This window comes from Onychomys torridus, chromosome 17 (assembly GCF_903995425.1).
Source record: "Onychomys torridus chromosome 17, mOncTor1.1, whole genome shotgun sequence".
Taxonomy (NCBI): Eukaryota; Metazoa; Chordata; class Mammalia; order Rodentia; family Cricetidae; genus Onychomys; species Onychomys torridus.
The window spans coordinates 63805015-63824481 of NC_050459.1; the positions used below are offsets into that span (position 1 = coordinate 63805015).

General features: G+C 54.1%; 3 protein-coding genes and 1 non-coding gene across 7 annotated transcripts; 2 read left to right on the top strand and 2 right to left on the bottom strand.

The window, feature by feature from the left end:
* Window positions 1-2072: 2072 nt before the first annotated feature.
* Tssk6 (testis specific serine kinase 6) lies at window positions 2073-3475 on the bottom strand. Its single transcript, XM_036166585.1, has one exon. The coding sequence runs from the start codon at window positions 3288-3290 to the stop codon at window positions 2469-2471; it is 822 nt and encodes a 273-aa protein (XP_036022478.1). The 5' UTR covers window positions 3291-3475; the 3' UTR covers window positions 2073-2468.
* A 132-nt stretch (window positions 3476-3607) lies between these two features.
* Ndufa13 (NADH:ubiquinone oxidoreductase subunit A13) lies at window positions 3608-13357 on the top strand. The gene is made up of 5 exons (XM_036166586.1): window positions 3608-4066; window positions 11983-12061; window positions 12870-12941; window positions 13031-13100; window positions 13181-13357. The coding sequence occupies exons 1-5, from the start codon at window positions 3973-3975 to the stop codon at window positions 13298-13300; spliced, it is 435 nt and encodes a 144-aa protein (XP_036022479.1). The 5' UTR covers window positions 3608-3972; the 3' UTR covers window positions 13301-13357.
* Window positions 6071-6133, bottom strand: LOC118569258. The gene has a single exon (XR_004943047.1). It is a non-coding gene; the product is annotated as a small nucleolar RNA SNORD43 (small nucleolar RNA).
* A 53-nt stretch (window positions 13358-13410) lies between the features above and the next one.
* Yjefn3 (YjeF N-terminal domain containing 3) lies at window positions 13411-19449 on the top strand. Of its 4 annotated transcripts, none has more exons than XM_036166580.1 (6): window positions 13411-13592; window positions 16317-16619; window positions 17675-17785; window positions 17878-17991; window positions 18066-18216; window positions 19198-19449. In XM_036166580.1, exons 1-6 carry the CDS (start codon window positions 13542-13544, stop codon window positions 19401-19403), a joined length of 936 nt encoding a protein of 311 aa, XP_036022473.1. In that variant the 5' UTR covers window positions 13411-13541; the 3' UTR covers window positions 19404-19449. The 4 variants fall into 4 exon arrangements, with proteins under 4 accessions (XP_036022473.1, XP_036022475.1, XP_036022476.1 ...); XM_036166582.1 differs by having other exon boundaries at window positions 16430-16619; XM_036166583.1 differs by having other exon boundaries at window positions 16511-16619.
* Window positions 19450-19467: the final 18 nt, after the last annotated feature.

Consider the following 19467-nt stretch of genomic DNA (forward strand, 5'->3'; position numbering starts at 1 on the left):
TCCTGAGAGCTGGGATTAAAAGTGTGTGCCACACTCCTGGCATCTTGTGCCATTTTTAATGGTTTGGGCACAGCCCCCAACAGCTTCACAGTCTCTCCCTCTATCTCTTTGGCCTATAATAGCAAGGCAGGATAGAGCAGGTGGGAAATCCAAGCAGAGATACAGGGAGAAGGGCAGAGTCAGGAGAGATACCAGCTAGCCACTGGAGCAACAAGATGTACTAGAGAACAAGCAATGCCATGAAGCCATGTGTCAAAATATAGATTAATAGAAATGGGTTAATTTAAGTTATAAGAGTTAGTAATAAGCCTGAGCAATAGGCCAAATGGTTTGTAATTAATAGTAAGCCTCTGAGTGTATTTTAAAAGTGACTGCAGGACTGGGCAGACAGAAAAGCCTCCGTTTATAGGGTACAACCCATGCCTGGAATCCCCCAGGCTCTGAAGGCGATCACCTGCCTAGTCTCAGTAAGTTCTGGGTTCCAACCCCAGCACCAGAGGAGCAATGGGAAGCTGGTGGTGTAGTTCAGCTTGTGTGAAGATAAGGATCCATTCTGAAGGTGCTGGAGTCTGGAAGATGCTATGACTCCATCTACGGAATCTGCTGATGGTGTCCTGCCCAGTGTTTCAGGTGCTGAGGACAAACCTGTAACCTCAGAGCCTCCCTGTTCACCAGAGGGTGGGCTGTTTCTGTCTAGGTTTTGGCACATTCCAGACAGCACTAGAGTTTAGGCCCCTCCCCTCTTGTAGCCTTAGTTTCCCCATCTACCAATGAGGCAGTCGGAGCCCAGCATGAGGATAGAGCTCCCACTGGACCTCCAGAGCACCTGTGGAGAGGAGAGCAGGGGCCGAGCACAGCAAGACCCACAGCACACAGCCCCTCAGGCTACCTGGGCCTCAACAGGGACAGGAGAGGGTTGAAAATGTTTCCCAGTCACAATCACCAAACCCCTGTAAAGTCACAGGCAAGGCTCCCAGCCGCCTCCTCCCTCTTCAGGCTCCCTTTGAAGTACTGCATTAGCTCCCCTCATTTTCTCATTCCCTTCCCGTTTCAGCCCCAGGAGCTTCCCCAGCATCTCACTCTGTCCCGGGCTCTGTGTGTGTGCGCACACGCGTGTGTGTGCGAGTGTGTGTGTGCGCGTGCATGCGTGCGTCCGTGTGTGTGTGTGTGTGTGTGTGTGTGTGTGTGTGTGTGTGTGGTTTTTTGAGACAGGGTTCTCTGTGTACTCTTGGCTGTCCTGGAACTCACAGAAATCCACCTGTCTCTGCCTCCTGAGAGCTGGGATTAAAAGTGTGTGCCACACTCCTGGCATCTTGTGCCATTTTTAATGGTTCGGGCACAGCCCCCAACAGCTTCACAGTCTCTCCCTCTATCTCTGCCCCACCTGGCATTCCTCAGAACTCAACACTTTCCACATCTTGCCTATTTTACTTGACATTGCACTTGATTGTCACATTGCACTTTGTTGAAGGAAAGGATGGTTCAAGCCTCTTGGAGTCCCAGGTCCTGGTTCAAGACATGCAGAACTGGGCTACACACCTGTCATCCCGAACTTGGGAAGCGTAGGCAGGCCAGTCCAAGTTCCAGGCCAGCCTAAGCTGCATAGTGAGATGTCTGGAGTAAGCAAGCCACCATCACCAACCAACAGCAACAACAAAGAAAACAGCACCCGTAGCTAGGTCTAATCTCCCCCTGTAAACTACCTGTAAACATAGGGAAATTACCACCACCCAGAACTCTCTGCTTCAAGAGACCCGAGTACAAACCATAGCTATCTCTGCACAGCTGACACCTGGTGTAGGCCTCAATTTCCCCATCTGCAAATGCTCAGTTTCTGCTGACAGGCAGTCCCTCCTTCACCCATGCCGATTCCAATTCAAGCATCATCACATCTGGAGGGACGACTACAGAACCTCTAGAAGTTTGTCCAGTTTGGGGAACTGAAAGTTCCTGATTTGAATCCCACAACTCCCTTCTGAGGTCTGATGCTAGAATCTCCACATACATGGCTTTCTCTAAAGTGCTGAGACCTCCCCTCCCCTCTGCTCCGTAACAAGGGTCCACCGCTAAAGCCACTTGCGAGGAAGAGCGAATTTATTGCAGGTTCCAACCTGGAACGTGGAGTGCACCGCCGGCCAGCAGCTTCTCCGCGCCGGGGCCACCCATCGCGCAGCAGGAGCTCATTCCGCGCAGGCGCAATGCTTCCCTCTCTTTTCTTCGCGCCCCTCCCGGGGCCTTCTCGCCAGAAATCGAGGATGCGCATGCGCCCTCCAGCAATCGGGTTGTGCAGGAGGAACCAGAATCCAACAGCCGGCCTCTGCGGGCCGCCGCCGTGGGGGCAGGGGGAAGGACAGGGCTCGTGCGCAGTGGCGCGCGGCGACTTCGCGGGTTTCCCGAAGCTCGCCTGTCGCGCGTGCACCGCCCTGGCTCAGGGCCTGGTGCGGCGGGAACAGCGAGAACCCCGGCTCCTAGCCGGAGTCCCCGGCCCGCAGCCAGCCATTGCGCGACACCTGGCCCGCCGAGGGCCGGGCGGATGGGCTAAATTGTAGCAGCTCGGCGATCAAGGACTTGCATCGTTCCGACAGTTCGAGGCCGTCGGGGTAGAGCACACCGCGCTTCTGGCGCCGGGGCAAGCCAGCAATGTCCGAGTCATCGAAGGGCATGCACCCGGTGACCATGACGTAGAGCACAACGCCCAGGCTCCATACGTCGTATTTCTTGGGGTCGTAGGGGATGCCCAGGAGCACCTCAGGTGACGCATAGGCGGCCGAGCCGCAGTAGGTGGTGCTCAGGTCTGGGTAGCCGTGCGCCTGACGGCCGAAACCGAAATCCGTGAGCTTGACGCGGCGCTCGTCCGGGCTCAGCAGCACGTTTTCGCACTTGAGGTCGCGGTGCACCAGGTGGTGGTCGTGCAGGTAGCGCACGGCACCCGCGATCTGGGAGAAGAGTTCGCGCGCCTGTGAGCCCGGGATGCGCCCGTTGCGCTGCACTGCCTGCAGCAGGTCGGTGGCTGCTGCCTCCATGACGATGTACAGCTTCCCGTTGCACACCTCGATGAACTCGAAGACGTGCACGATGTGCGGGTGCCGTACTCCCCGCAGGATGGACAGCTCTCGAGGCAGAAACTTGTTGACGAAGTCTGGAGGCGCTCGCCGACGGTCCACCACCTTGATGGCCACCGTCCCTTTATACTTCTTGGAGGTGGCCACCTTCACCTTGGAGTAGCTGCCCTCACCTATCGTGCGGCCCAGCTTATAGCCAAGTTCACTCAGGAGCTTGTCGCCCGACATGGTGGCGCCCGGGGCGCGCGGGGAGCAGGAGGCGGCTGCTGTCGGGGGGCGGCCGGACTCCGATCTCGGGCCTAACCCATGGTGCTCGGCACCTGCACCCCCGTGCCCCCATGTGCCCACTCCCAAGGTCCTAGAGCCGCGATGACTTTTATTGCCCGGGTAACAATTTCTGCCTTGTGAAGTGACTGCGGGCGTCACTCAGCCTTGGGGTGGGGACCCCCCGCCCCGCCCCGCGGGCTCCCTAAACCATCCTCAGGCTTTGTGACTCAATCGCTCTGAATGGCCAGTTCCTCATGAGAGGGCACTGGCCAGGGGACACATCACTGGTGTGTAACGGGATCGGTCCCTGAGCTGATGGTGCTTAGCTGGGTGGTCTTTGCCTTGGCCCCTGGAGATAGCGGGTGGAAAGGGGCAACCTGTGCAAATCTCGAGGCTGGCCACCATCGCTCTGGAAGGAAAGTTAGGTGAACGCCAAAGCTTTTATTGCAAGGTACAGGGTGCCCAGGAGGGCTCCAGGTGCTAACCGTTGAGTTATGCCCCGGCCTGGGGCCAGAGCGAGCCGGGCTGGCGAACGCTTCAGAGTTGAGAACCACCCGGGGGACCAAACTTCCGCCACACTCAAAATGGCGATCACACGTCACCTCACTTCCGTTGGTGACCGGAAGTTGGGGGTCTTGCAAGTATGGCGGCATCGAAGGTGAAGCAGGACATGCCCCCACCAGGGGGCTACGGCCCCATCGACTACAAGCGGAACCTGCCTCGCCGGGGAGTGTCGGGTCAGTGTGTCCTGTCCGAGGTCGGAGGCCGGGCCTCGCCTATGCGGCTGGGCGGGAGCGGGGAGCCCGCAGGCTTCAGTTTACACAGTGAGAGAGGCAGGCTTAGAGTCGTGGTTTCCTGTCGCAGCACCCCGTGGGGCCAGACTGTTCATTTCCCCAGTTTTCCAGTTGACGTCCACAGTTTGGGAAATTAAATCTGCGAGAAGCTCAAACCCGGAGTTTGGAGGCTGTTTCGGCTGGTCTCAAACTCTGTGCCAGAGGATGACCTAACTTCTGGTCCCTTTGCCTCCCTTTCCCAAAGGCTGTCCTGACAAGTGCGCCGTCATGTTCAGCCTTTTTTTTTTTTTGGCAGTTAGGGGCTTACTATATAGCCCGGGCTGGCCTCAAAATCATGGCAACCCTGCCTCTGCCAACCGAGTTCTGGGATGACAGACAGGTCCACCCAAGGTTCTGTGTGTGTTGATTATACCCTAGCATAGAACCTAGGCTAGTCGCAAACTCCAGCCTCCCTAGTGTGGACTCCTCACTGGCATTTTCTGCTTTCCCCTCCTCCAAGACAGGCTTTCATTGAGCCTAGGCCAATCTGGAACTCCCTACCCCCCACCTCTGCCTCCATAGTGCCAGGATGACAGGCATGTGCCCACCATACTGGGTTGTGTCTTTAAAATTTTAAAGTGTTTTAAGTAACATTTAGAATTTTATGATTGATTTCAACAGGGAAAGAATGGAGAACATTAAGGTCCCTACCCTCAGTGCTCAAAGTTACAAAATACAATAGTTAGGGGTATAGTGCCTGCCTAGCATCTCAAAGCCCCGAATCTCACCCCTAGCAGAGCATAAATAACAGTGAGTGGTGCACACCTGTCACCCCAGCACTTAGGAGGCTGAGGCAGGAGGATCGGGAGTTTAGGGTCATCCTGGGTTACATAGATCAGCTCGGCTACATTACATGATGCCGTCTCCCCCTAAATAAATAAATAAATGAATAAATAAATAACTCAGGGATTTGGAGAGATGGCTCAGTGGTTAGGAGCATTTGATGCTCTTCCAGAGGTCCTGAGTTTGGTAACTCCACCCTCTACGAATTTAGATTTTTAATTCATCAGACTTAACTGCATATTATGCACACTATGCTTCAATTAAAAAGCAAAACCTATGTGTTGGCTCACCTGTAACCCCAGCACAAGAGAAGGAAAGATGGGATCACTACAAGTTCAAGGCTAGCTTAGGCTATGTAGAGAGTTCAGGCCAGCCAGGATTATTATATCATGAGACCCCGTTTGAAAAACCAGCTGGGCGGTGGTGGTACACTTGGGAGGCAGAGGCAGGCAGGTCTCTGAGTTCAAAGCCAGCCTGGGTTACAAAGTTAGTTCTAGGACTGCATGCATGTCTGGTGCCTATGCAGGCCAGAAAAGGGCATCAGATCCCCTGGAACTGAAGTAACAGACGGTTGTGAGCTGCCATGTGGGTGCTACAAACTGAATGAGCAGCAAGTGCTTTGTTTTGTTTTTTCCAGAAAGGGTTTCTCTGTACAGCCCTGGCTGTCTAGAACTTACTCTGTAGCCCAGGCTGGCTCCTATCTCCCCAGAGTACTGGCATTAAAGACGTGGTCCACCACCACAGGGCCAGCAAGTACTCTTTAAAGGTTTTTTGTTGTTGTTTGTTTGTTTGTTTTTTAAATTTTATTTTATGTGAGTGTTTTGTTGCATGCACCTTGTTTGTGTAGTACCTGTGGAGGCCAGGTGAGGGCACCAGAAACCTGGGAACTGGAGTTCAGGGGCAATTGTGGACTGCCACATGGGTACTAGGAAACAAACCTGGGTCCTCTGCAAGAACAGCCAGTGTTCTTAACCCCTGAGCCATCTCCCCTGCACCATTTTCTTTTTCTTAAGACTCACTCTTTCCCAGGCTAGCTTTGAACCCCCTTTCTCTTGCTCTTCCTGTTTCAGGTAGTGGAGTGTCAGAATAATAGATGTGTGCACTCAATCTGTCTCCTTTTTTCTTCAAATCAGAACATGACAGTCAGCACAGAGTTCTGTCTGCCCGTCAGAAGGTTCATCATTTGTGGCTTCTGGGAACTCCGGAGACCCGCTTTCCTTTCGCCAAAGCACTTTCCAAAATGGAAATTCGTTTATGCTTCTCACAATGGCTCTCGTCTTAGTCAATGCAAACCAAAGATGGCGGCCTCCTTCTATCAGGCCAACCAAATGCTCAACTAAGATAAAATTGGCGTCAACCCCCCCCCTCCAAAAAAAGGCCGTTTTAAATTGAGGGGCGCCTCTCCCACAGGCCCAGGCCCGGGCTCCGCACACGTCCTCTAGAGGTCGCGGCCCGAGCCATGGCTCTTGGGCTGCTAGAGCAGCTTCTCCGTGTTGGGCAGGCCGCGATGGCGCCGATGGGTGGTGGATAAGGCCAAGGTGGCACAGAACCAAGGAGACAGCACGCATTGATACACATACCATCTCGCCGTCACCTGCCGCCAATAGAGGTCGGCCCGGCGCTCGTGCAGACTATATAAAGCCACTGAGTCAATCTGTCTCCTTCTTTCCTTCCTTCCTTCCTTTTTTTCTTTTTTTTTTTTTTTTCTTTATTTATTTTTTTATTTTCTCTGTGCAGTCCTGGCTGTCCTGGAACTCCCTCTGTAGACCAGGCTGGCCTCCACCTCAGGTCCGCCTGCCTCTGCCTCTCCAGTGTTGGGATTAAAGGAGTGTGCACCACCGTCCAGCTCTATTTTTTAATATTTATTATTCTGCATGCATGTGTATAGGGAGTTTGGGAATGTGGTGGTCTGTAGCAGGAATGCTAGGAGTTCTTATTAATAAAAACAAACGTGGGCTGGGTATTGGGGTGACTGCTGGAAGATCAGAGAAGCAGAACAAGCCACAGCTACTTAGCTGGTCTTGTTTTCTCAGACTGCAAGCTTCTGAGTCCTCATCCAAATCGCTCTCAGCTGAACTGTGCTGCTCCAAAGCCTGAATGCTTATCCAGCCAGATGCTTAACTAACTTAGTTCCTGGTCCTCAGGCCTTATATATCTTTCTCTTTCTGCCCCCACTCCCTGGGATTAAAGGCTGGGTTTCTGGGATTAAAGGTGTGGGTCACCATGCCTAGCTGTTTCTAAAGTGGCCTTGAACTCAGAGATCCACCTGGCTCAGCCTCCCAAGAGCTGGGGTTAAAGGAGTGCACACCCCCCCCCAACTTCTGCTATGGCTTGCTCTGACCCATTTCCTAGCCACCATTTCTGGCTCTGTTCTAGTGGCTGTCTGTTCTCTGACCCCAGACAAGTTTATTTCAGGGAACACAGTACCACCACAGCAGTCAGAGATGACTTTGTTAAGTCAGTTTTTTTCTATCTTTATGTAGATTCCAGGAATTGAACTCCGATCATGAGGTTTCTACCAGCGGAGCCATTTGGCAGCTCCTCTTTTGTCATCTTTCTGAAGTATAACACACCCAAGCCCGTGCCCTCCTCAGGCCTGCACATGTTTGTACATAGCATGTGCCCATAGGGCACCTAGACTGAGCTGGTGGGCTCCTCAGTCGGCATAGCTTCTTTCTTTTTCTTTCTTTCTTTCTTTCTTTCTTTCTTTCTTTCTTTCTTTCTTTCTCTCTCTCTCTCTCTCTCTCTCTCTCTCTCTCTCTCTCTTTCTTTCTTTCCTTTCTTTTTGGTTTTCCGAGACAGGGTTTCTCTGTGCAGCTTTGCGCCTTTCCTGAAACTCACTTGGTAGCCCATGGCCTCGAACTCACAGAGATCCACCTGCCTCTGCCTCCCAAGTGCTGGGATTAAAGGCATATTTATTTATTTTTAATCTTTATGTATTCCTGCCTTTGTTTATTTGGAAGCAAGGTTTCGTTCAAGTTCTTGAATTCTCTCTGTAGTTTAAGATGACCTTGGGTTGATCCTGCTCTCGCCTCCTGAGTGCTGGGATGACAAGAGTCTGTCACCAAGCCTGGCTTCTGTGGTGCTGGCTGTGGAACCCAGGGCTTGTGCCTGTTAGGCAAGCACTCTGCCAAGTGAGCCCTCTGCCCAGCCTTCCTTTTGTTTAGAAGTCACATGTGCTTCCCTCTTCTTCAGATCCTGACACAGCCGTGCTTATTGCCCCGAACCTTTTTTGTTTGTTTGTTTTGTTTTTAAGATTTATTTGTTTAGAGACAAGGTCTCACTATGTAGCTCTGGCTGGCCTGAAGCTCTCTATGTAAACCAGGCTGGCTTCAAACTCAGAGAGATCCACCTGCCTCTCTTTCCCAAGTGCTGGGATTGAAGGCATGCACCACCAAACCTGACTAAGATATAACTATGTGTGTGTGCATGTCTGCATGTGAGTGCAGGTTCTCATGGAGGCCAGAAGATGGCGTCAGGTCCCCTGAGCTAGAGTTATAGGCACCCAGCATGGGATTTGGGAACAAAGGTTTGGTTCTCTGAAGAGCAGCAAGCACTCTTAACCTTAGCCATGGGTGTCCAGCCCTGACAGTTTTTTTTTTTTTTTTGTGTGTGTGTGTGTGTGTGTGTGTGTGTGTGTGTGTGTGTGTATGTGTGTAGCCTAGGCTGGCCTTCCTGCCTCAGTCTCATCACTGGTCCTGCTCTGTGCAGACCCACTCCACCTCACCAGATGCAGGGGTGTGAACACACTGCAGTGATGGGTCAGTCTCTATTCATAGCTGCACTCCAGTGGCTGTCTGGCCAGTGAGTGCACATGGCCAGTCCTGTCTCAGAGAGCTCCTAGCTGGTGGGACACTTATGTCAGCATTCCTGGTCACTGAGGCCTGCTGTGTAGCCTGGGAAAGCCAGGAGGAGCCTCACTGTCTGCAGACTTGAAGCTGGCAGCTGCCAGGCTGGTTTCAGAGTGGCGATTTTCTTCATCCTCTTCCTCTGCAGCTGGACATGGCTTCCCATTCATGGCATCACCAGCACACTTTTACACCATGCTCAGCCCTGTAATAATTGTTGTTGTTGTTATTTTTGGTTTTTGAAACAGTCTCACTGTGTAGACCAGGCTGGCCTTGAACTCACAGAGCTCTGCCTGCCTCGGCCTCCCAAGTGCTGGGATTAAAGGCACACAGCCCTCTCCCCCGTGAGGGGTTGTCTGCAAATATTTTCATTCCCAGGGGTCTGTTCAGCTAATAGTGCCATTAACAGCATGACAGTGTCTCTTACTGAAGGAAGCCCTGTTTTTGTTCTAGAGTACATTTCTATATTTACTGTTTTGGGGGAGGTGGGGGCACCATGCTGTGCATGTCTTCCTTTGTTTGAACCAGGGTCTCACTGGTTCTGGAACTTGCTGTAAACCAGGGAAGCTGCAAACAGCGGTCCACTTGCCCCACCTCATGAGTGTTGGCATTATAGGAATGCACCAGAGCACTTGGGCTCTTTTCTTTTTTCAGACAGGGTTTCTCTGTAGCCCTGGCTATCCTGGAACTCACTCTGTAAACCAGGCTGGCCTCAAACTCACAGAGATCCGCCTGCCTCTGCCTCCTGAGTGCTGGGATTAAAGGCATGCACCATCACCACAGGCTCTTCTTTTTTAAAAATTTCTTTCTTTCTTCTCTCTCTCTCTCTCTCTCTCTCTCTCTCTTCTTTTTTTAAATACAGGGTCTCACTATGTTACCCTGGCTGGCCTAGAACTCTGTGTAGACAAGTTTGGCCTGTAATTCACAGATACACCTGCCTGAAGGCTTTTGGCCCAAAACTCCCCCATGTAGCCAAGGATGATTTTGAACTCTTGATTTTCCGTTTCCCGAGTGGTGGCATGTGCCACAACTCCTGGTTTATGCTGTTAAGGATGGAGCCCAGGAATTCAGCATGTTAGGCAGGCAGGCACTCTACCAACTGACCTCAGCCATGGGACACCTTTAGCTCCATCCATTGGGAGTTATGTTCCTAGGTGAGCAGGGGCACTGTGCATCTGTGTGGCCAGTGGTCCTGTGCTAAGGAGGCTCCTCCCCCATTAAATTATTGTGGCATCTTTGTCTAAAGCCAATTGGCCATAAAATGTGAGGGTTTATTTGTGGACTGTGGATGTCTGGTTCTGTCCTGCTGGCAAACGTGACTGTCCTCATGCCAGCATTTCTTTGTGCACACACAGCTGCCTGATGAGTTTGGAGTTGTCACATTTGAATCATGCAACGTTGCTCTTGGAAGCAGCCGTTACTGTCCTGGGTACTTCCCATGAGTTTCATGACTTGCCTGTGGGTTTCTGCAAAGGAGGAGGGGTCGAGGGTCTGCTAGTGATTGTATTGGATCTGCACACTGTTTGGGGACTACTGCCACCTGCTCACACGTTCATTGATTCGGGAACAAATGACACAGGGTGGCAGTGCTCCCACAATTTCAGCTACTTGGGGGACTGAAGTGGAGGATATGGGTTCTACACCTTCTCTCCCCCATGGTACCTCCTGAAGTGGAGTCTACCCCAGTGATTACTGTAGCCAGCTAGGTGCAGGTGAACGCTGGGAGTCAAGTCAGCTTGTGGCTCCCTCATCCCTAGCCTCTCACTCTAGAGGAAGTGAGGACCAGAACTTCCCATAAGAGCCTGTTTGTTCTTCTGAGAAATTGGGGGGAATGACTCAGGTCAGATTCTAGGGCCACTAGGGTTCTCTGAGCTGTTGAAAATGAGGGTGCAGCACTGGTGCAGACACCTCCCCAGTCGGGTGGGGGCTGAGTATACCCGCAGTCAGCTGGCCAGAGATGGTCCTGAAAACGTAGGGCTTCCCCAGAGAACTTGTGCCCCTGGACTTAGGACCCAGCCACCCTGGTTGTCCATGGCTGGAGGGCCTAGCCTCTGAGCTTGAGCTTTAAAGTCTGAACTAAGTGGGTGGGAAATATTTAGCTCCTGACCTAGCGGAAGGTCCAGTCAGGCCTCACCCCCAGAACCTGCTCTGCCCCCCTGTGGCCCAGCCTTCTCCATACATTGTGTAGTCATTAGTGGATGACCCTGGAGCGAGTCCTGCCACTCAGGATTGGAACACCCCTGCTGGTCTTAAGTAATTATTTATGGTGGCCCCTGTCTCCCCTGGTGCAGGGCAGGTGGTTTACCCTGCTGAGCCGGTGGTGCCTGGACCACCCCTGGGGTCAGGAGGAGGCTATGTGGCCGGCGCCCCAGGGCACTTCCAGCCTCTGGTGGAGACCAGGCCTTTGACCTTCTGTTTTATTGTTTGGTTTGGTTTGTGTGCCGCCCCGCCCTGCAAGACAAAGTTTCTCTGTGTGTGGCCCTGACTGTCTTGGGACTCTGTAGACCAGGCTAGCCTCCACCTCACAGGTGCCTCTGCCTGAGTGCTGTGATTAAAGGCATGTACCACCGTAGCTGGCACCTTTGTCCCTCTAGACCAGTGGCTCTCAGTCTTCCTAATGCTGTGACCTTTATACAGTTCTTCACTGGGCAGTAGTGAATCCCAGCACTTGGGAGGCAGAGACTGGCAGGTCTCTGTGAGTTTGAGGCCAGCCTGGGCTACAGAGTGAGATCCAAGACAGCCATGGCTATACAGAGAAACTCTGTCTTGAAAAACAACAAGATATGGTTCCTCATGTTGTGGTGATCCCAACCTATAAAATTATTTTTATTGCTATTTCATAACTAATTTTGCCACTGTTGCAAAGTGTAACGTAAATATCTGATGTGCAGGATATCTGATATGTGACCCCTGTGAAAGTGTTATTTGAACCCCAAAGGGGTCATGACCCACATGTTGAGCTCTGTTCTAGACCCTGGGGCTCTCCTGTGTCCCTGTTGGCCTATACCTTCCAGAAAGTGAGGCCGTCCAGACCGCCTAATAATACCTGACACAGAGCAGCAGAGTTGGAGACTGTCCTGGGGAAGTGGCCGAGGAAGGACAGGCCACTTGTGGAGGTGTGGAGGAGTCAGCAGACACACTTCACAGAGACCCAGTGTTACTGAGAAGGAAACCTCACTTCTCTTGCAGGCTACAGCATGTTTGCTGTGGGCATTGGAGCCTTGCTCTTCGGCTACTGGAGAATAATGAGGTGGAACCGGGAGCGCAGGTAGGGCCCTGCTCCATACCAGGGGTTCTGTGAGGGTGATGGTGGCTAGTTGTTAGGGGCCAGGAAGTATGGATCCTACCCCTCACTTCCTGTCCTAAAGGGAAGAGCTGGAGATCAGTCTTAAGTTGTTTCTGGTCCAGGTTAGTGTAAACAGTAGGACACCTGGAACTTGGGGTCTTCTAGCTGGCACTGTGTGTGGTCACCAGGCCAGATATGATTGGGGCTTGGGACATAGAGGCAGGTGGATCTCTATGAGTTCCAGACCAGCCAGGGCCACACAGTGAGACCCCCAACAAAAAGGAACCAGGCCATGGGAGGTATGGCCCCTGAAAGCCAGAAAGACTAGGACCATGAGTGCATGAGTGTCATAAATGAGGGTGTCGCTGGAAAGGGGTGTCTCCCTGGCCCCTGAAGTTGAGAAGTTCCCGACTCCCTGTGGGGGTAATTACTGTGGGAAGACCTGCATGCCCAGTGCCCTGCTATTTTGAGAACAAAGGGAAATTGGTTTTGTAAGGCCCAGAGCCTGGTGGTGATGAGTGTGCCCCCCTCTCCACCCAGATCATCAGACAGGGCTATTTTTAGGATTAAAAAAAAAAGAAAAGTTTATTTGAAAGGAAAATGTGAAGCCAACACTTTTGTGGCTGCTGTAGTGTGTGCCAGCTGCAGACTTGCCTTCCTGTCCCAACTCAGGTGGCCAGCCTTGCCCCTACCCTCTCCCTCCCCACCAGTGTCCTGTGGCCCTGTCATATCTGTCCCACGCTCCTTCAGTGGCCCCATTTGACCTCGAGTGGGTGTCACGGTTTCACAGGCGCCTGCAGATCGAGGATTTGGAGGCCCGGATCGCCCTCATGCCGCTCTTCCAGGCAGAGATGGACAGGAGGTAGGCCAGGATGGGAGGGCCTCAGAGTCAAGGAAGGGACAGTGGTTACCCTGGGTGGGTCTGATCTTAGCCCCTGCCTGTGGCCACAGGACCCTGCAGATTCTTCGGGAGAACCTGGAGGAGGAGGCTGTCATCATGAAAGATGTGCCTGACTGGAAGGTAAATCCGGGGTGGGGTGGGGTGGGGTGGGGTGGGGTAGCCAGCCCAGACTGATGGACTGACCCCGCCCCTGCCTGCAGGTGGGTGAATCTATGTTCCACACCACGCGCTGGGTGCCACCCATCCTCGAAGAGTTGTACGGGCTGCGCTCCAAGGAGGAGTTGGACAACGCCAGATTCGGCTTCTCTTTTTACATGTAGGGCCCGAGCCCACGCCCACAATAAAGAATAATCAAATAAACGCCAGCATGTTTCTGATCCCTCTACACCTGTCTGCTGCCCGGACACCTCAGGGTTAAGTCACCCTGTGCTTTGGCCAATAGCTGCACGCAGCGCCTCCCAGCGGCCTGCTAATCAGGCGCTCCGTCACAGGGCTCCACCCACCGGACTTGCTTAAAAGGCAGTGGAGCCAGCCTGCCTTTGCGGCCATGAGCAGCAGTGCATGCAGCGACAAGGGCCCAGGAGAGGCGCCAGAGGAGAGGCGCTTTCTCAGGTCAGCAGGGGACAGGGGCTGAGGCCAGGGTGGCAGGCTGGAGGCAGGGGAATGACTGGGGTGGGCCCTAGGGTTTACTGGGAGCTTGCAGGTGCAGCAGAAGTCGAGTTGCCAGGGAAACCACATTCCAGGTTTGAGATATCAACCTGAGGGCCTTGGAGTCACACAGGAGCTTTGAATATCGACTGCCACTGGAAGCCAAGAAGGTTCAGGGTGGGGGCTGTGACCCTGGCTCCATTTCAGGGCACAGAGACCATGTGTGCTGGTCACCAGATGAGCAATGGTGATGGGTAGAAGTGTTGGGGAGAGCACCTGGGGTGCCTTGGATGAAGGGTTCCTTGCCCCTCTAGAAATGATTTGGGGTTGTCCAGCCCAGTTCCTTTTTCAGACCTCAACATTTGGCCTGAAAAGAGACCCCAGCCTTGCTGTCCCTGTCCTAGGGAATTGGGGGGAGGAGCGCTCCCCCATAGCAGCCTCCAAATAGCAGGTGGGCTTCCCTGCTGGTCCCATGAGCTCTCGTCCACTCTGTCCCCTGGTTTGGTTTTCCCCTGGACTGCCTCCCCTCAGGAGGAGACCCCCACCCTGCAGAGGCAGCCATGACTAGGGCAAAAGTGGGGACTGAGCCTTTCCACAGTGATGTGTGTGCTTGCCAGTGGAGGCCACAGGTCCACATCAGATGTCCGCCTCTGTTTCTCTACCTCAGTTTTTGCAGTCTCTCACGGAACCTAAAGTTGACTGACTTTTAGATTGGCTGGCCAATGGGTTCCACACTTGCCCTGTTTGTACCTTGCCAGAGTGTTACAGGCACAGCTACTGCACCCAGCTGGTTTTTGTTTTTTTCTGTGGGTTTGGGAATTAAACTAAAGTCATCATGCTTGCAAGGCAAGCAGTTTACCAACTTAAGGCGTCTCCTCTGTGTGTGTGTGGTACAGTGGCTGTGGAGGTAAGAGGCGCTGGACTCCCTGGAGCTGGAGTTACAGGTGGTTGTGAACTGCCTTGTGTGGTTGCTGGTGCCTTTAGGTGTCTTAGGTTGCTGGTGTCTTAGGTGCCTGCAAGAGCACACTACTCGCTTTTAACCACCGGCCATCTCTCAGCCCCACAAACTTGTTTTGAGATAGAATTTCACTAAGAGGCCAGTCGGCTAAGGGCCCTCACCGTGCCTGCTTTCTTTGTGTGTAGGTGTGTGTGTGTGTGGGGGGGCTTCTCTGTGTATCCCAGGCTGTCCTGGAATTCGCTGTGTAGACCAGGCTGGCCTCCAGCTCAGAAATCCACCTGCCTCTGCCTCCCAAGTGCTGGGATTAAAGGCTGCACCGCCACCACCACCACCACCACCGCCACCGCCACCACCATCTCTTTTAGCCCCTGTCAGGAAGCCTGTGTCCTAAACTGTGCTTCTGGTCTGAGGGTAAGTGTAGCTGTTTGGATGGCTCTCAAACCCATCCTCCACCTTGAATCTGCCTGTCTCCATTGCCCTTGAGTCCTGGTACTTGCTGCCTTTCTCTGTAATGCAGAGATCCACCTGCCTTTGCCTCTGTGTGCTGGGATTAAAGGTGTGGGCACTGAGCCTGCCTGTCCTGCTCCTCCTGACTTGTTCCAACGCTCTCACTTCTTGCTTTTACCTTTTATCTCTTGGCAGTGACTGCTGGCCAGTAGGCACCCCCTCCCCAGTGCACAGCTGGAAAGGCAGGAGAGAGAACTGTTGGCACCAAGCAGACCCTTCCCTACCCCAGTTCTGTAGAGTACCTGTCCTGCAGCAAGCGGAGGCCCCCAGTCTCTGCCCTGGCTCCTGTGCTCACTTGACATTGCTTTCTAAAAAGTTTTCCCTAGTGCTAGGTGTGGAACCCAGGACCTCACACATGCTTGGCAGGTGTTCACATATGCAACATTAAATTACTAATGACTTTTGAACAAACATGAATTATGTGATCTATTCTTCACTTCTGTTAGAGGTAGCTGGAGACAGCCCTCAGCCAAGTGGTGGTAAAGCCATTTGGCCAGCTGCCCATCTCTCTGGCCAGGTAATCTTTATTTTCTTTTTTTAAGATATGGTCTCATGTCGAACAGCAGTGGCCACGCCTTTAATCCCAGCACTCGGGAGGCAGAGGCAGGTGGATCTCTGTGAGTTCGAGGCCAGCCTGGTCTACAGAGCGAGATCCAGAGAAACCCTGTCTCAAAAAGCAAACAAAGATAGGGTCTCACTATGTAGCCCTGGCTGTCCTGAAACATGTTATGTATGTCCTTAAACTCACACAGATCTGCCAGCCTCTGACTCTTAGGTACTGGGATTAAAGACACGGGCTACAAAGCCAGGTTCAGATATCTTAATTTCATTGTCCCTGAAGATGGGCCGGCAAGGCTCTCACAGTTGAAGGTCCTACTTCCGTTTTCCTGAATGAGCTGCTAAACTGCAATCTTCAAAACCCACTGTCACAAACCTCACTCACTGCCCCTCCAGTGTTTTAGACCTTCCTCACTCATTGATTGCTGTGTCAAAAATCAGCTCACTTCCCCATCAAATTCTTTTAAGGTTTGAGGGTATGTGTGCACTCCAGTTATAAATCTGAGGGAGGAGAATTGGGGGTTCGATGACACCCTGGGATATGCGGTGCAGGGGAATCAGTCTGCGTTCAGAATCTTTCCTTCTGATTCTGGGTCGCTCAGCTCTGGGAGGAAAAAGGAAACAAAACATCACTGCTGAGCGACGTGTGTATCTTTCACCACCAGAGTGCGCGCCTCTGGCTGAGGCTGCCATTTCAAACCATGCTTGTGGGATGGGGAAAGTGGGCAAGAGATGATGGACCCGCCACTGAAACTCCTCGTGGATCGGGACTGGCCAGAGCCTTCAGCCAGATCTGGGCAGCCATCCTCGAGTCTGTTCCCTTTCTGCGCCTCAGCGTGTTGCACGACTCTGCCCGCAGCACCTCGGAGGCGGCCGCCCTGGAGCGGGAGCTGCTGGACGAGTATCGCTTTGGGCGCCAGCAGCTGGTGGAACTATGCGGACACGCCAGTGCGGTGGCTGTGACGAAGGTACCAGCTCCCTTTGCTTGGGGCTACTTCAACTCATCGCTCGGGTGGGGAAACGGAAGTGCAAGGCTTCATTTTTCAGGCTCACTGCCAGACAAGGCAGAAGTGGGGTCCCCAAAGACTCAGATGGGGGAACACCTACAGGGTGGGGCTTGGGCCCTCAAAGAGCAGGCCGGGGTCCCCTAGAAGTATGACCTACCTGACAGCCATCTGAACACCCCTAAATGCTCCCACGAGGAAGCAGGTCCCGAGATGAGCAGCGTAGTCAAATGAGGTCTGAAGCAAGACTCAAACTAGATGTATCCTGCTCAGCTAAACCTTCACCCCAGAGGTGCCCCAATATGACAGGAGAGTGTTGACGCCAGAGGTGCTGGCTGTGAGGCCACTGAGCCTGGCCATGGGGTCCTCCGTGAACAGGGGCAGGGCAATTCGGTTATAAATGCAGACACCCAAGGAAGAGTATGTCCTCTCACTGCCTGTTTCCGCCTCTCCTTTCTTTTAAATTTTTTAAAAATTGCGTTTATTACCCTGCCCCTGTGTGAGCGTGAACATGCGGAGCTCGGAGGACAGTTTGTGGCAGCCAATGTTCTTCCACCATGTGAGTCTCAGGAAAGAAACTCGGGTCCCTCCCTAGGCTTGGTGGCAAGCTCCTTTACCTGCTGAGCCACCTCACTGGCCCTCTTCGGTAGTCCAGGCTGCCCTCGTGGTGGCTCACAACTGCCAACTTAGCAGTTGGAGACCTGAGGCAGCAGGATTGGTGTAAGTTCAAGACCACCCTGAGCGAGAACTTCTCAAACAATAACACAACAAACCATGCAGACTGAGCTTCTGAAATAGAAGGCAAACAGACAGGAAATACAGAGAGGTAAAGGCAGGAGCGAGGCAGACAGAGGTGGTCTAGGCACCATGCTTGCCCAGTTGCAGACCTCCCTTCGGATAACGCCACTTTTCACTGGGCCTGGGCTCAGAGGCCGGGTCCTAGTCTGGCGGGTGGAGTCAACCTGCCCTGCACGCAGACTTTCCCCACCATCGAGCCACCCTGTTGTGCTATGTCGCAGGCGTTCCCCTTGTCCTCGCTGTCGCGCAAGCAGAGGACGGTGCTGGTCGTGTGCGGTCCGGAACAGAACGGCGCTGTGGGGCTGGCATGTGCCCGGCACCTTCGGGTGTTCGTGAGTGGCAGGGTCCTATGGAGGGGGGAGGGGGAGCACAGAGTTGGGGCTGGGGTTCCGCTGCAGCCATCACCGGACCCGGGTTTCCCCAGGAGTACCAGCCCAGCATCTTCTGCCCGGTGCGTGCAGCCGACACGCTGCACCGCGACCTGACCACGCAGTGCGAGAAGATGGACATCCCCTTCCTGTCTTTCCTGCCCGCCGAGGTCAGCTGCGCCCACTCTGACTCTGCCCTGGCCGTCTGCCATCCAGGCCTCTGACACCTCCCCACCCCCCACAGGTGCGGCTCATCGATGACGCGTACGGGCTGGTGGTGGACGCAGTGCTAGGCCCCGGAGTGCGGCCAGCGGAGGCGGGCGGGCCCTGCGCGCGAGCGCTGGCCACGCTGAAGCGGCTTTCCATCCCGCTCGTGAGCCTGGACGTCCCCTCAGGCATGCCACCTAGGGGCAGCCTGATCACCCTAGCCTGTTTTCTCTATCCACCTCTTCCAGCCTTAGTGTCCCCCGTTTGCGCGCGCCGCGCGCGCGCGCACACACACCCACCCCGCCCCTAGCCTAGGTTTTCCCTATCCAACTCAACCTCAATTTCCATGTCTGCCCTCATCCTGTTTCACACCCATCCTAAGGATGGAGAAGTTACAAGTGGCTGCCCCAAGTGACCCAGGGTCCTCTAAGTCCGAGTGCCCAGTTAAACCAGCACTACCCACCGCTGGCCCCGCTACAGGGCAGACGTGAGCTCACTCCTCAAGAGACCACGCCTGCCAGGGACTAACAGCTCCCAGCTCTCTTTGGAGGCTGCGTGGAAATGTCCCCAGCTGGAGGGCCCCAGAGCCATCCTAGATCAAGACCAAGGCATATCTAGTCTGGGGAGGGGGGGTAGGCTGCAGGGGGACGGGGGAAAAAGGAGGGACCCTGCAGTTGGAAGCCTCTTGTCAGAGAGAGGAGCAGGCGGCTTCCGGTTAGTGCCTGAGGCAAGGAGAGAAGCGCTTGTCCCCTGACAGAGTTAACAGACTCCTGGATGGTTTGGGGTGGGTCAGAGGGCTAAGACATCCCAGGCTGGAGAAAGACATCAAATCTGGTGGGGAGGTAGGGGCACAGTTCTGAGGGAGGAGGTCTCGGGTCACAGTACAGGGTGGGGACCGAAGTCAGACGAGGGGCTGGGAGTGAGGAAGGTCTGGTCTGAGCAAAGCGGCTTCTGTCCGGTGGGGCGGGAGGTACGGATCAGAAGGCAGAGGCTGGGTCTTGCCAGACAGGCGGAGGAAACGCTGTAATCCGAGGGTGGAGGCGGTCCTGCGGTCAGCAGGTCTGACCGCTACCCACGTGTCCGAGGTTGAGGCACCGGATCTGGAGGGAGACAGGGCAGACTCCGTCCGGGAGCCGCGGCCCTCCCAGCTCCTCCTCTTCCGCCCTCAGGCTGGGACGCCGAGGCTGGAGACGACGCGAAGGACGCGGTGCAGCCCGACGTGCTAGTGTCCTTCGCTGCGCCCAAGAGCTGCGCCGGCCGCTTCTCCGGGCGCCACCACTTTGTGGCCGGCAGGTTCGTGCCTGAGGACGTGCGCCGCAAGTTTGGCCTGCGCCTGCCAAAATATGCCGGCACCGACTGCGTGGCCGCGCTGTAACTGGCGCGCGCTGGGACCCGCACCAATAAACATCACCACCACCTTTTCCTCTGCCTCCTTTGTG